The 14,994-nt window shown below is 42.3% G+C and overlaps 1 protein-coding gene across 1 annotated transcript in view; it reads left to right on the top strand.

The window, feature by feature from the left end:
• Positions 1-14,994, top strand: part of Stim2 (stromal interaction molecule 2) — a 106,101-nt gene that overhangs the window by 59,228 nt on the left and 31,879 nt on the right. The window contains exon 3 of the mRNA XM_051174109.1: positions 962-1,076. Coding sequence (XP_051030066.1) covers positions 962-1,076 — 115 coding nt within the window. The remainder of the gene's footprint in view (positions 1-961; positions 1,077-14,994) is intronic.

The following is a 14,994-nucleotide window of genomic DNA, read 5'->3' as shown; positions in this document are numbered from 1 at the left end:
ATTGAGCAACAATTAGAAGTAATAACAATGTAAAGTATTCTATTTGTTTCTCATTTCGAGGAAGTTTGAGGAGATAAGACAGTGTTGATGAATCATTTATAGGTATAATAGTCTTTGCTTTTTATTTGTTGGACAGTGGGAAAGAAATATTAGAGACCTGGTTAATTTTTAGCAGAGATTAATTTTGCTGCGTTCTTTCTAAATATTTTAAGATATGATTTATATGGATATACATAGTCTTATGAAATCTGCTAGTTGTAACACCATAGCTGACTTTGCTTTGAGTAATGGCTTAGATGGTAGAAAAACACAGAACTATGATGAAGTGAACGAGATTAGTGTTAGTTGTTGGAAATACATCATCACTGTTTATGTGTCAGAATTGGAACACTGAGCCAATAACTGAACTATGTGCTTGACTGAGGCCTTGGCTTTGATTGCAATCTCAACTCTTGGTTCTAACCCTCACTCCTCATTTATAAAGCAGAATTAAAACAGTGCTTTCCTTCAGGACCATCATGACGTTTAGAAACAGTTACCATATTATAGTGCGCTCTCTCTCCCTCCCTCCCTCCCTCCCTCCCTCCCTCCCTCCCTCCCTCCCTCCCTCTCCCTCTCCCTCTCCCTCTCTCTCTCTCTCTCTCTCTCTCTCTCTCTCTGTGTGTGTGTGTGTGTGTGTGTGTGTGTGTGTGTGTGTAGCTCTGCACACTATAAATGTGCACTAGTATCTACTGAGCAAATGAACTTTGAATAAAGACTTTTACTCCCTCCATTCTCATGATTAGAAAACATTTCATAAAATATGTTTAACACTCATGAGAAAATGGCTGTAGAATACCAACAGAGTAATGGGTGGTTTATGAAAGATGGTCACCAATTATAATTTACTTTTGTCTTGTTTTTAGTTTATTGGGACTAAAGGATTTTACTTACGTCTAACTTAGTGTTTTCTCTCTTACAGTTTATCAGAGAAGATATGAAATATAAAGATGCTACAAATAAGCATAGTCATCTGCACAGGGAAGATAAGCACATAACTGTTGAGGATTTGTGGAAACAGTGGAAAACATCAGAAGGTAAGAATGTGCGGTGGTCTGGGGCCTCGGCCAGTCTGCCTCTGCCCTGCCCGGCATTGGCAGTCCTACCCATTGCACATAATTCTTTGAGACTGTGTACATTAAAACTTTCTTAGATCCATTAAGTTACAGGCTATTCTTAGATAATTTTATATCCTATACTAGACTAAATAAGATAATGTCTGCTTGAGCTCATTGTGTGAGCTGTTAAATGGTATCCTTATAAATGTTACATCACATTTTGAAAAAAGGAAACAAGTTTTCCTTTTAGTTGTGAGTAATGTCTATAGTCTTCAGGGGCTCAGAAAGTGATGCCCTCTGTGAACCCCTCTAATGCTGTAATCGGCTTTGTGCCCCAAGCCTGTGTTCCAAGACCTCCAGAAGAAGCACCTGGGCATGCTGTTTCCCTGTGTATATACTTCTTCAGCGAAGTATAATTTATAAGTTAGGTACCGTACGGTTAACAGCAAATAATAAATAGCAGTCGAGGAACTATAACAATGTATGACAAGTAAAAGTTCTAGGACGTGGTCCTTTTTAGCTGTCTGTCACAGAGCAGGTAGCATATACTGTGTGGATGCTCTGGACAGAGGAATAAGTTGAGCTCCTGCCAGAAGAGCATAATATTTTGTTATAGTACTTAGAACATTCTGGAAATTTCCATCAATATTTTTTCTCATTGAGGTGGAATGTTGGTTACCGAAACCATAAGCAAGTGAAACTATAGAAGAAGGATTCCTGAAGTTTTTCTCTTTCCAAGTGTTCAGCTACTTTGTGGGCAATAATTAGAAAGCTGTGGCCCATCCTCAGACACCATGCTAGCAAGGCACTAAAATTTAAGCAATTTAAAAAGTTCATTCAGTTTATTTTGTTTTTCTGTATCAGTTAACCAAACTATCCCTTTCCCTAGTATTCCTATTTCGTAAATGCCAAACAGTTGTGTATGGCACATATATTTTGTCTAGAAGTTTGAATAACGAAACCAAGAAGCTGAACAGACTTTTGTAAAAACATAAATTAATTACTTTTTGATTAGCAGTGATAACATCTAGAAATGGCACATACAGAGGAAGGCGTGTAACTGGAGAACTGGCTGGGGACCCTCAGGTTGGCGTCTGCCAGGTCACAGACTCTGCATGGCTGGCCGATTGACACATACGGAATCTTTGTTTCTGGGAGAAAAATACTATCAAGGCAAAAAGATGTTGAAAATGCCTCTGCCTACATTTGTTACTCATTTTACTTACGAGGATTGTTGTAGAGTTCTAGTCTTGGTTTTCTACAGAAGGACAGCCTTCCATGGTCTTTCCTGTAGAGGTCTGCGGGTGTCTCCGAAACATGCCAAGGGAATGTATTTGAGGTGGGAGTTTTATTGTCCGCTTCCTGTTTCCCAGTGGCCTGTCCGCTAGCCCCCTGGCTCATTTGTGGTCCTTAGTAAGGGCCAGTCTCCGTCATGCTGCACTTGCTTTCCATCATGTCTTGTTCCCGTGTCACTTGCTGTGTTCTAAAGTGCTGTAGGATGACGTCTTCCCGGCGCCTGCCCCTTACCCACAAGGCAAGGCTCAGAGAGAGGAGTCTGCTGTGCTTACTGATATGATCTTTTCCTCTTAAGCTTTTGATTCTGTCCTTATCTCCTTATTTTACATTGTGATCGAGGGATGTATTGTGATAGAGCAATAGTTTGCTGTTAAGGCCAAATTACTTGCCTGACTTACGTAACCCATGTTACTTTCCCGAGAGCTTGACCTGGGTCCACCTCACTTGCTTTGGGGCAAAGGCCGGAGAGAAGTGGCTGCCAGGTTCCCGTTAGCACAGCTGCCCAGAGGGAAGGAGGAAGGTAACGGTGTGGAGGGTTCAGGCATTATAACCTCACCAAAAAGTTTACAGAGACGGGGTGGAGTCTCCCATAGTTACTAAACAGTGGGGTGGGGCCAGGCATTGCTGTTACAGCTTTGCTGGGCCCGCGGAGCTCTGCTCTGATCTCCTTCCCTTTTTCTCACAGGAGTTCTGCTAGGAAGCAACTAGTTCTTCTTATTAGAATGAATGTAAAAAAAAAAAAAAATAGTAAATTCAGTGTCGATGAGTATGTTAAAAATGTGCATGTGGCAGATAAACACACACATTCATTCTCGCCTGTCAGTTTTTAGATATCCAGTGGCTAGAGCAGTGGCCCTCTTCAACACTGATGCTCAACCGGTGTGGGATTAGCGGCTGACAGTACAGTGCCCGTTGCTCCACAGCCATTGCATCAAACACTTATGTCATGCTGTAACGCATGGACTCCTGAACAACTCGAGGTGACAGTTAATGGAAAAGAAAAGCAGGTGTAATAGTTGTCTCAGAATCTGTGCAGCTTTGCATCCCGAGTCCTTGCCGTCCCGAAACTGATGGAAAGGAATGTAAAATCCCTAAATGCTACAGCGGGCATAGGGACACACTTTGGAAATCATTCGTGAATGCAGCTTGAGGAAAGGACTACTGCGCTAAGTTGGGTTGAGGCTGCCTGAAGCGAAAGAGAAAGGCAAATCGCAGACATGTGATAGGCATGTGTCTGAGGTCGCGGCGGCCAGTCACAGCTGGAGGTGTTGGTGGGAGATGGATACGTTTTGTATATTTTGCTGCTGCATGATATGAAATGTTCACTTGTCTGAAAATGCTTCATGACATAATATGTTGACACATCTCTAGTTACCAGTCATACGTAAGATAATTCATATTACATGGGTTATTCTGTATTTTGTGCCAGGCAAGCATAACACTGGATCCTGGGGACTAAAGTTAAGTTAGACACGGCCCCAGGTTACACCGAGCAGATTAGGAGAGAGGAAGGGATTGAGTCATTGCAGGCTGAGGTGGTATGTACACAGTTCAGCTAACGCTGGGGATGGTGCGGGTTCACAGAAGGGAGTATTAGCTCATTAGGATTATTTACAGAAGGCGGTGCCTGGAGTAGACCGTGGAGGTTGACTGGAAGGTCTTAGGAAGGAAGGCAGGTTACGGAGAGCAGTTGGGGGCGGACAGTATCAGGGTACCCTGTGTACATGTGGGATTGTCAGAGAGTAACAGAAGAAGAAAGGGGAAGGGAAATGACAAAGTATACCATGCAGGGTTCTTTCTTTACTCATGCTTGAATATTTTCTGAAATTGGAAGTAAACGTGGAATGTTACTGAACGTCTAGGAACTTCCAAGTGATGTAATTTAAGAGCTGTCTCTCGGGAATGAAGAGATCGTGGCTAGGAGCACTGGCTGCCTGTCCCTCCTGAGCACGCAGGTTTGAGTCCCAGTGCTCACAGCCATCCGTAATGCCAGTTCTAGGGGATCCCAGACCTTTTCCTGGCTTTGAAGATACCCCAGATGCACATGTAATGCTCGGAGTACATGCAGGCCAGACACCGCTGCATACAAGATAACAAGAATAATAAAAGTGGTTAACTTACAGAACGTGACTCTTCTATAATGTAAATTAAATGTTTTCTGACACAGCAGATGGTTCTCTTAGCAAGTGCTTTCTCTGTAGTACTGTACAAACTAAAATGTTCAGCTGTGCTTTAAGGTGTTTTTTTTTTTTTCAATAAGTTGAGTAGACATTAAACATTTAGAAAAGTTTAGCTTAAAGCAGCTTAAATTTTCTTTAATTCAGTATGTAGAGAGAACTGGGTATTTAATAACTGTTATTTTTAAGTCAATATACTTAAACAGAAAATGATCTTGGGTATTATCTTTCTGTTTATGACAGCAGTTTTTTTTTGTAAATATTATATAAAAGTAAAAAAATTTCTGGCCATGGATCTTGAATTCTTAAAAGTAAGGCTCATTATAAATTGTTACTCTGCAAAGACTTTTTTTCTGCTGAGGTTTTTCTTCTGGGTGTGTTAGTGTGGGTGGATCCCTAAGTATCAATAAAAACTGCTGGCCTTTTCTAGTTGTTCACTGTCGCTTTTTACATCGAGTCTGAATCAGAAAACATAGACGGACTGAGTCCACACCGTTTGGCGATATTGTCAGAGCTACTCAAAACATAAAACTTGGCGATCCAGGAGCATGTTTGTGGCACCCAGCAACAGAATACTTTGTCTGTTTACAGCGTGCATGGCAGTCAGTAGTAGGATCCAAGGAAGCGTCAAGCCATTTCTTCATGGAGTGTTAACAGCAGTTTTCATATGCACAAATGAAAAACTAGATAGCGATGTAAGAACGTTTGGTTAAATACTACCTAAATGGTGGAGTTGCAGGAGTTAGTAGTGGGGACAGATTTATTCTAGGGAATGAATTCAGGGATATATATATATATTATTAGTACTTTTAGCACAAGTCTTTTAAAATGGCACGTTTGAGTGTTAAGTTCTTTGAGAATGCAGTTTATAAACCAGACATGTAATTTCCTTTAGTGCGTGTGATAAGTCACAAAATATTTATTTCTGTATCTCAGATCTGAGGTAAGGGTGAATACCGTTAAATGCATCTAGAAGGTTGTTCACAATCAGAGGAAAGTGTAGAGCAGCGCTGAGCCCCGAACAAATGCTCAGTGGACATGTGTTCCTTCTCCTGTTTCTCTGAGGCAAATGTGACCATGGTAAGCTAAGCAACGCTGTCGGAGGGAGCTGTTGGTGTGTGTGTGGTCTCAGTAGCAAAGACAAAGGTGCTCTTAGAGCATGCAGCTATGAGCAGCAGCATTTACTGCCTATGTGGGTATAACAGTGTTTACTGTGTGTGTATGTATGTAGCAGTGTTACTGTGTATGTATAGCAGTGTTTACTGTGTGTGTATGTATATCAGTGTTTAATGTGTATGTACCAGTGTTAGTGTGTATGTATGGATAGCAGTATTAGTGTGTATGTATGTATGTAGCAGTGTTAGTGTGTATGTATGTATAGCAGTGTTTAATGTGTGTGTATGTATAGCAGTGTTTAATGTGTATGTATAGCAGTGTTTACTGTGTGTGTGTATGTAGCAGTGATTACTGTGTATGTATAGCAGTGTTTACTGTGTATGTATAGCAGTGTTTACTGTGTGTGTGTATGTAGCAGTGTTTACTGTGTGTATGTATAGCAGCGTTTACTGTGTATGCATGTAGCAGTGTTAGTGTGTGTGTATGTATAGCAGTGTTACTGTATATGTATGTATGTAGCAGTGTTAGTGTGTATGTAGGTATAACAGTGTTTAATGTGCATGTATGCAGCAGTGTTTACTGAGTATGTGGGGTATAACAGCTCATGCAGCTGTTTTTTTTTTTTTTTTTTTTTTTGTCACCACCTCTAAATGTTGGATATTGTTGAAACTTCTGAGAAATCCTTGTAATAGATAAGAATCTGTAGAAAGATTATTTGCCATATGCAGGCAAAAAGTTGTTGACACTGTGTGGGTAAGCTGTGTATTTGAGTGGGAAGAGCGGAACATCGCGGACTCCACAATGTTTTACAGGAGGACTTGGACCCGTTGACCCTGTGTTTAGAGGGTATCCAGAGGGTTTTGTTTGTGTGGTTCTTGTTTGTTTGCTTGCTTGCTTGTTTCTTATGATTGCGCACACTGGCTTTGAGGGTGTCCGTGAAGCTGGCTCACACAGTAGGAGCATTTCATAAGTGCTAAGCAGGAGCAAGGCATTGTCCCAGACTAAGATACGTCAGTGTAGAATGCACCTTTGTTCTTGACCTAGCCATGGTGGGAGAGAGACCGACTAATAGGTAGTTAATGGGACGTTCTACAATGGGCTGTCGAGCCCATATGAGAGGAACTGTGGGGTAGATAGGAAGAGGTTAAGTAAGGTGAGAAGGGCTGCATTCCATGATACTTACCCTGTCACCCTTAGCTGGAAGTTTCTGCTGGATGAATAGTTCTGAGGGTATTAGTAATGGGTAGAGCACATTTAGCCCTTTGTTTGGGGAGAGGGTATAGACTGTGACTATAATTTTCATTTGTGTCCTGTAACTCGATCTGTAGACCAGATTGACCTTGAACTCACAGAGATCCACCTGCCTCTCTGCCTCCCGGGTGCTGGGATTAAAGGTGTGCGCCACCATTCCTGGCTGTGACTGTGAATATAGTTTTGATATTCAAATATATGCTATTGACAGAAATTAGCTATATTAAATTCTACTTTGCATGGAAAAATATTACTACTTTAAAATGACAATAGAACAATGTTGTTCTATCCAAAGATAGTCTGTCAAAGAAAGTGTTTTCTTTTCAAGTAAATATTACACTTACTTAAGTCCCCCTCCCCCCCCCCCCGATTCAACTGATTGTTTGCGGTTTTAAATATACTGTAATAAACATAGTATAAATTGAAATGTAATGGTGTTAGCTATGTTGTTCAATTTATATGTGATCACATTATCTCATTTCTGAAATCTTCAATTTCCATTATTTTGAAATGTATGTTTCATTTACAAAGACATAGTTTAGAAGAAATGCTAGATTAAAATGGAATAAATTACAGTATACACACACACACAGACATACACACACACACACACACACACACACACACACACACATTTACTTGTGTTGTCTAGCATTGCCATTTAGTTCCATGTCTTAAAGGTCAAGTTTTACTTTCTCTTGGCTTCATCATGGCTTCTACAATATTGAAAATAATGGGCTATTAGATACTTTAGATTTCATGTGTTTTCTTCAGAAGTTAGATATTTACTGCAATTATTAGTTTGAAGTTAAGAATCTAGATTATGCTGGGTGGATGTGGCACATGCCTTTAATCCCAGCACTTGTGCGGGGGGGGGGGTTTGGGGTAGGGGGGTGGGGGAGTGGGGGCCAGAGGCAGGCGGATCTCTGTGAGTCCAGGACCAGTGTGGTCTATAAGAGCTAGTTCCAGGACAGGCTCCAAAGGTCCACAAGGAAACATGTCTTGAAAAAAAAAAAAAAAATCCAGATTATTGTGACAAAATGAAGTAATGCCTCATTGAAAGGAGTTCAGTTTTTACTTCCCTAACAACTCTTCTTCGTTGTTATGTAATAACTTAAAAATAAAAGAGAGAGGGAGAGAGAGAGCATAAAACGTGTTATCTCATTTGCTTTTAAGTGCTTAACATGATAGACTTACTAGTTAAAAGTCAGGAATTAAGCAAGTGATGGGGGATGTCCTTCTGTACATATGTTTCTCCTATTGGTTAATGAATAAAACGCTGTTCAGCCAATGAGACAGGTAGATAGGCGGGGCTGGGGGGAGAGCTCTGGGAAAGGAGGCAGAGAAAGCCCACCAGAGAGCCTGGGAGGGTAGGATGTTCCAGGTGTTCTCCGGTAAGATAAGGCCACGCTGAAATACATAGATTAATAGAAATGGGTTAGGTTAACCAGTTAAGACAGAGCTAGCCAATAAGAAGCCTAAACCATTGGCCAACAGTTTTATAATCAATGTAGCGTCTGTCTACTTATTTGGGGCTGAGAAGGACAGTAGGACCTATCAGGACAAGAAGAATTTCTGCAACAAGCAAGTAGGTGTGCTGACATAAGCCTTCAATCCCAGCACACAAAAGGCTAAGGCTGGAAGATCACAAGTTCAAAGCCCATCTGGACCACAGGAAAAGTTCAGATTACCAAGACCCTCTCTCAAAATGGAAAGTAGAAAAAGGCTCCTCAGTGGTAAAGCACCTGGCATCATGTGGAATGCCCTGGGTAATTCCAGAACCATTGTGAGAGTTTGTGTGTGTGTGTGTGTGTGTGTGTGTGTGTGTGTGTGTGTGTGTGTGGGTGTGTGTCTTTCTGTGTGTGTGTGTGTCTGTCTGTCTGTCTGTCTGTCTGTGGTGGGTGTGGGTGTTGAGGGTGGGGTAACAAAGGGGTTGGCAGTCCATTGGAAGAAGGCGTAGGAGAGAGAGAGAGCCTACGGAATGCTGACAGGGCTGCAGGGCCTGACTAGTGAAATGAGTAGTGTCCTTCAGAGGGACACAGGGCAAATCAGAAAGGGACAGGGCTGGAAAGATGGCCTAGCCCTTAAGGACAAGGCGTACAAGAAAAGGGGCAGCGGCAAGGATGTGCCGTTGATATCGAGAGAGGGGATGTGAAAGGAAGCGAGTTGGCATGATAGCTTACCTGACCCTTTGTTCTTAATACAAGCATGATGGTCCCGGCATGTGTCTCCTCATGTAAGCCCTGGGACTTTTTCGTGTTCGTGTATTTCGCACATGTTCTTAACTCCGCTTCCTTTTGATTTCCTGGCTCAGTGATGACATCCCTCTTTTATTTTCTTTATACTGCATGACTCCTGAAAAAGTTTTTTCCTTTTCTCCTGCGCAACACTCTTCTTATAGTGGAAGATATAGGAAGGAAGGGAGGGAGGGAGGGAGGAAGGAAGGGAGGAAGGAGGAAGGAAGGGAGGAAGGAGGAAGGAAGGAAGGAGGAAGGAAGGGAGGAGGAAGGAAGGAGGAAGGAAGGAAGGAGGAAGGAAGGAAGGAGGAAGGAAGGGAGGAAGGAGGAAGGAAGGGAGGAAGGAGGAAGGAAGGAAGGAGGAAGGAAGGAAGGAGGAAGGAAGGGAGGAAGGAGGAAGGAAGGGAGGAAGGAGGAAGGAAGGAAGGAGGAAGGAAGGGAGGAAGGAAGGAAGGAAGGGAGGAAGGAGGAAGGAGGAAGGAAGGGAGGAAGGAAGGGAGGAAGGAGGAAGGAAGGGAGGAAGGAGGAAGGAAGGGAGGAAGGAGGAAGGAAGGGAGGAAGGAGGAAGGAGGAAGGAAGGGAGGAAGGAGGAAGGAGGAAGGAAGGGAGGAAGGAGGAAGGAAGGGAGGAAGGAAGGAGGAAGGAGGGAGGAAGGAAGGAAGGAGGAAGGAAGGAAGGAAGGAGGAAGGAAGGAAAGAGTGGTTAGTATTATAGCTGGATGTAAAGAAATGAGGTATAAAAAATCCAAACCAACAACTTGGTAAGGAGCAAATCATTAACTTTGAAGAAACTGATTTAAGCATTGGTATGGTGACTGAAGACACATGTGTATGCATGCAAACCCACACAAGAAGATGTAATTAATTGATATGTGAATGGATAAACAAAGTATGGGATATAATTCAGTGAGTTATTTATTCAGCCTTTAAAAGGAGGGAAATTCTGACAATATGCCCAATATGGATGATTCTTGTTGAAGAAATGAATATGCCTAACAACACAAATTATATATATATAATTTTGAAGATGTGAAATACTTACAGAATATTCAAAAATCACAATGATAGAAGAGTTGGTAGACAGGAGAGAAGGGAATTACTGTATAATTGACACATACTATTTTCAGTTTCACAGGATGAAAAGTATTGTGGAAATAGATTTAACTCCTTTTGGTTATACTCATAGTAAGTTCTATGTTATATATATTTTGTCATAATAAAATAATTAAAGAGAGTGAGCTAAGTAGGGACAGTGATTATCACCCTCCTTAAGAGATAGTCAGTGCAAAAGGAAATTGAATCGTAGTTGCAAGTATGATTAAGCAAAGGGTTTTTCTTGGGAACAAGCAGATAAGATTGTACTAGAAAGAAAATGGAAGCGCTTGAAAATTACAAGTACAACACATTTCATCACAGTTAGCAAATTTTTGAATAGCTATGGGTGAGAGGTTATCTCCCTACATCTCACCACAGCTTCTGTCTCCTTCAGGAGCAATTGTATTCCTGAGCTGATAAGGGTTTGAGTGTGAGCTGGGCAGTGGTGGCTGGGCATGCCTTTGAACCTAGCACTCATGAGGCAGGAGCAGGTGTGAGTTCAAAGCCAGCCTGGCTTGCAGATTGAGTTCCACGACAGCCAGGGCTACACACCGAAACGCTGTCTCGAAAGAGAAACAGAATTTAAGCTCATTCAGGCAAGAAACTCCCTGGGAAGACAGTTGTGCATTGGAAGGTAGAGGTTTCACGCTTGCCCACCATTTCCAGACCCTTTGAACCCATGCTCATTGGAGATGACAGCAACAGTCCCTGTTAAGCAAAGCCCTTTACTTTTTGGAAGGCGTGGGAGATGGGGGGGGGGGGGAAGGGGGTTGACGAGAGGCCCAAGAGATCCGTTACCCTATAAATTGCCTTATGAGTTTGTTTAGTTTCTCAATTATGTATTTTAACCATGTAAAATGCTAACGCCGTTCTTTTACATGTTTTGACCAATACCAAATGTTTTGTGGCAGGATTTAATGATAGTGCTATTCTAGCTCTCCCACAGTGACTAATAATAGGTTTCTGTGCATTACAGTAGCTGCACATCCCACATTGTAGTGTGAGATAGTCGAAGATTCGTCTGCTTTGGTAGTTGTCTAAAGCTCTCTAGTTTGTTTTTAGTGGGCATGCTTAGTTGCACTGATTTGTTCACCATGCTTCATTGATTGGTTTGAAACTGAAGGATAGTGTATTTTCTCTTTTACTGTAGAACTTCTGAATCTGAACACTTTATTAAGTCTGACTCTCCTCTCCCCCTTCCCCCTCTTCATCCCCTGCTTTCCTCTCTTCCTCTCTTTGTCACAATGAGACTGAAAATGACCAGAAAGTAGTGAGTACTTTTTGATAAGGAAATTTGATCATCAACAGTACCCTTTATTGCAAGCGACCAAGTGAGATTCAGTTCCTTCCTCCTGTCAGTCACCAGTAATCATTTAGTTCCTTCTGTGAGACATGAATTATGTCTAGACGTTGGGAGTAGATATTCAATAAAGCAGATATCCTGCCCTCGTGAAATCTACTTTCTGGGAGAGAATCAACACATGTGAATGTCCGTGTATGTGTAAATACATTTACAATCTCATACAACTACTGGTACAGTTTTATGATAAAGCTATGACAGGGTAACAAGAAAGCCTGTGACCAGGGAGGGCAAGGCTACTTAAATAACATAGTTATTACTTGTTACTTATTAAATAGTGTGTGTGTGTGTGTGTGTGTGTGTGTGTGTGTGTGGATTGTGTGTGTGTGTGTGTGGAGTGTGTGTGTGTGTGTGTGGTGCCCATGCACATGGAAGCTTGAGGCTGATGGTGGGCATCTTTTTCAGTGTGTGTGTAGTGTGTGTGGGGTGTGTGTGTGGGGTGTGTGTGTGTGTGTGTGTGTGTGTGTGTGTGTGTGTGGAGTGTGTGTGTGGAGTGCCCATGCACATGGAAGCTTGAGGCTGATGGTGGGCATCTTTTTCATTGTTAACCCACCGTATTCTTTGAGGCATGGCCTCTGAATCATTCATGAAGCTAGCCAGTGTGTCTAGTGTTGCTAGCCAGCTTGCTCTGGGGATTCTGCATCTTGGCCTTCTGAGGCTGAAATTACAGGCAAGGTGGTCATACTTCCCCAGCATTTCCCTGGGTCCTGGTTCTCTTACTTACAAAGAAAGTGCTTTGATGCTAAACCATCTTTCCAGTCCTATCTGGCAGTTTGAACAACATGTTTTTGTCATTTCTTTTGAAAAGCTTTATTATAGTTGCTGTTTGAACATGTAGTCAAGAGCAAAAAATGGGAGCTTCCTATTGAGGGTCTTGAGCCTTGGTGATTATCGGGTGAGGGCAGGATGGCAGGGAGGTCAGTCGCTTTCTAATGTGAAAGAGTGACCAGCAGTATTTATGGGGGCTGGATTCTGGATACAGGTACAGAATGAGAATAAAGATTTGCACTTGTGCTTCTGTGGTGTTAGAGTTTGGGAGGATTGGCATGATTAGGAAAAATGTCTGAATGAGCTTCTGGGCAGAGATCAGAGATCAGTAATGAAAAGAAAGAATACTGATAGACTTTTATTTATTTATTTATTTATTTTTAACAATGCAATGAAATGTAGGACTAAGGGCTATGAGGTCAAGAGACAGGAAGATTTGAGAAAGAACACTGGCAAGTATCTGAAGAGAAAGGAAACCAGGAGAGTGGGAAGGTCTGGAAACCTCTGAAAGAACATGGTTTAAGGATGGGTATGAACTCCAGAGAGGAGTTCAAGCCACAGGACAGCAAGTTTCATGGTTAGACGGATGGGGAAGCTCTTTACAGACACAGGTTCATGCTGGTGGCCCAGGGAACGTGAATGGGGTAGATCAGACAGAAAGCGAAGACAGTAAACATTGTCCACTCCTGAAGGAGGCATAGAGGATGGGGCTCTGACACCAGAAGGCAGACATGGGTTGAAGAAAGTTAGTTTGTGGGGCTCGAGAGATGGCCTGGCTGCGTGTCTGCACTCCAGCTCCGAGGGATGCAACAGCCCCTTCTAGCCTCCGCGGCCCGCACTCACATGCTCAGACGCACACACATAACCATGAAGAAGCATCTTTTAAAACAGTTATTTGCATTTTAAAGGATGGGAGGTTTTCCAGTGTTTTCGTGTGTTAATAGGATGGTCCAGTTCAGCAGTAATTGATGTGGAGGAAGGCTGAGCAATCGTAACTGAAAAATGGCCCTTACAGAGTTGGAAAGTGCAGGAATGCGCTTAGACTTCCCATGCCGGTCTCACTGTCTTAGCAGTTGGGATTTTGTTTGCTGCTGTCTGGAGGCTAGTTCTATGCATCTTGGCCTCTGGAGACTTGTCTTTTCAAGGAAGATGACCAAAGGGAAGTAGGCGTCTTCCCTGCCTGCGCTAGTTGGAAAACTGCCAGGAAGTCAAATCCAAACCTGTCATGGTCACATCCACGATAGGGTTTTATGGTTACTTGTTCCCTACGTCATTCCCTCAGGTGATTGGAAGGCAGAGAAATGGGGTACTAGCAGCAGCCACATGTAATCACTATGTTCCCAAAAAGACTTCTAAAATTACAGATTCTTTCTCACTGCAAAGTCATGAGTCAGCCTTTCTTTAAACTGTAGTTGTTAAAATTATCTCAGCTGCTTTTATAGTGCTTTTTATTTTTTATATAAATACCATAAACCTATAGTACAAGATTTCCAGTATTATGTATTTTCATGCTACTTTTTTCTCAACTTATTTCTAAATGAATGCTGGCGTAGACTTACTTACTATAGGTTTTGGGACCCTCACCCTTTCCTAAATAGACAAGATCAGTATCCAAAAGCGAGTGAGTGCCTTGGCTTTGCTTCCTACATTCAGATCTTCCTGCAATACTTTCTGGATTGCAACTTAGCTCCCATTTATAAAATGCTGCTAATAGCAATGGCTTACCTAGACAGCGGTGCCGAGGGTTAGTGAGAACAGTATTTGGGAGCTAATAGGGGCTCTGCGTTTCTTCTCATTGTCAGGGGGAAAGATTACCATGCTGCTTGGCTGTGGTGTTAGATGCCTTTAATCCCAGCACTGCAGAAGCTAGAGCAGGCCAATCTCTGTGCATTATAGGCCAGCCTAGTCTACATAGGGAGTTCTAGAACAGGCAGTGAAATAAAACCCAAAACAATTAGCATTAGCATACTGGTTTCAAGAAGATCACAAGCTGCAAAATTAGTAGAATTTCTTTTCGCTACATAGGAAAAACTTTGTTTTAAATTTTAATTTCACAATTGAAGTAAATCAGATTTAGAGAAGTTACCAGCACCAGAAAAAATAATTTCCATACACCCTTTGTCTAGATAACCCCACTGCCCATTTCGGTTTTGACGTTTGTCCTAATAATGACTTACAGCTGAAAAGTACAGGATTATGGATGATAGCCAGTTATGTGTCTGCAGTCTTCAGCCCGGAAGAGTTCCTTCGCATCTTACGCCTTCCTCCCTTTGGTTAGCCATCTTAAGAAATTCCATCTTTGTAGCATCTTTTTGTCCCTAAATTAGCGTGTATTTGTTAATTTACACGACCAGGCTGTTCGGGTTTTTGGAACTTTCTTCAGCACACCCTTCTTCTGTGGCTTAGGTGTCAGCCTCATTGCAACGGCAGAGGCTTCACCCTGGTCACCAAACTGCATATGCTGTCGGCTGTCTTTCTCTCTTCTGTGATAGTTTTGTTTTTGTTCGGTACAGGCTTTCATGTAGTCCAGGCCTGCATCAAGCTGGCTCAGGTGTGTATGTCAACCCTGAATTTGATACAGCTTGGGCTTGAACTCCT

Source organism: Phodopus roborovskii, unplaced genomic scaffold, assembly GCF_943737965.1.
Source record: "Phodopus roborovskii unplaced genomic scaffold, PHOROB, whole genome shotgun sequence".
Lineage (NCBI taxonomy): Eukaryota > Metazoa > Chordata > Mammalia > Rodentia > Cricetidae > Phodopus > Phodopus roborovskii.
The sequence above is the reverse complement of the archived record's forward strand: the minus strand, read 5'-3'. Positions and strand labels throughout refer to the sequence as shown.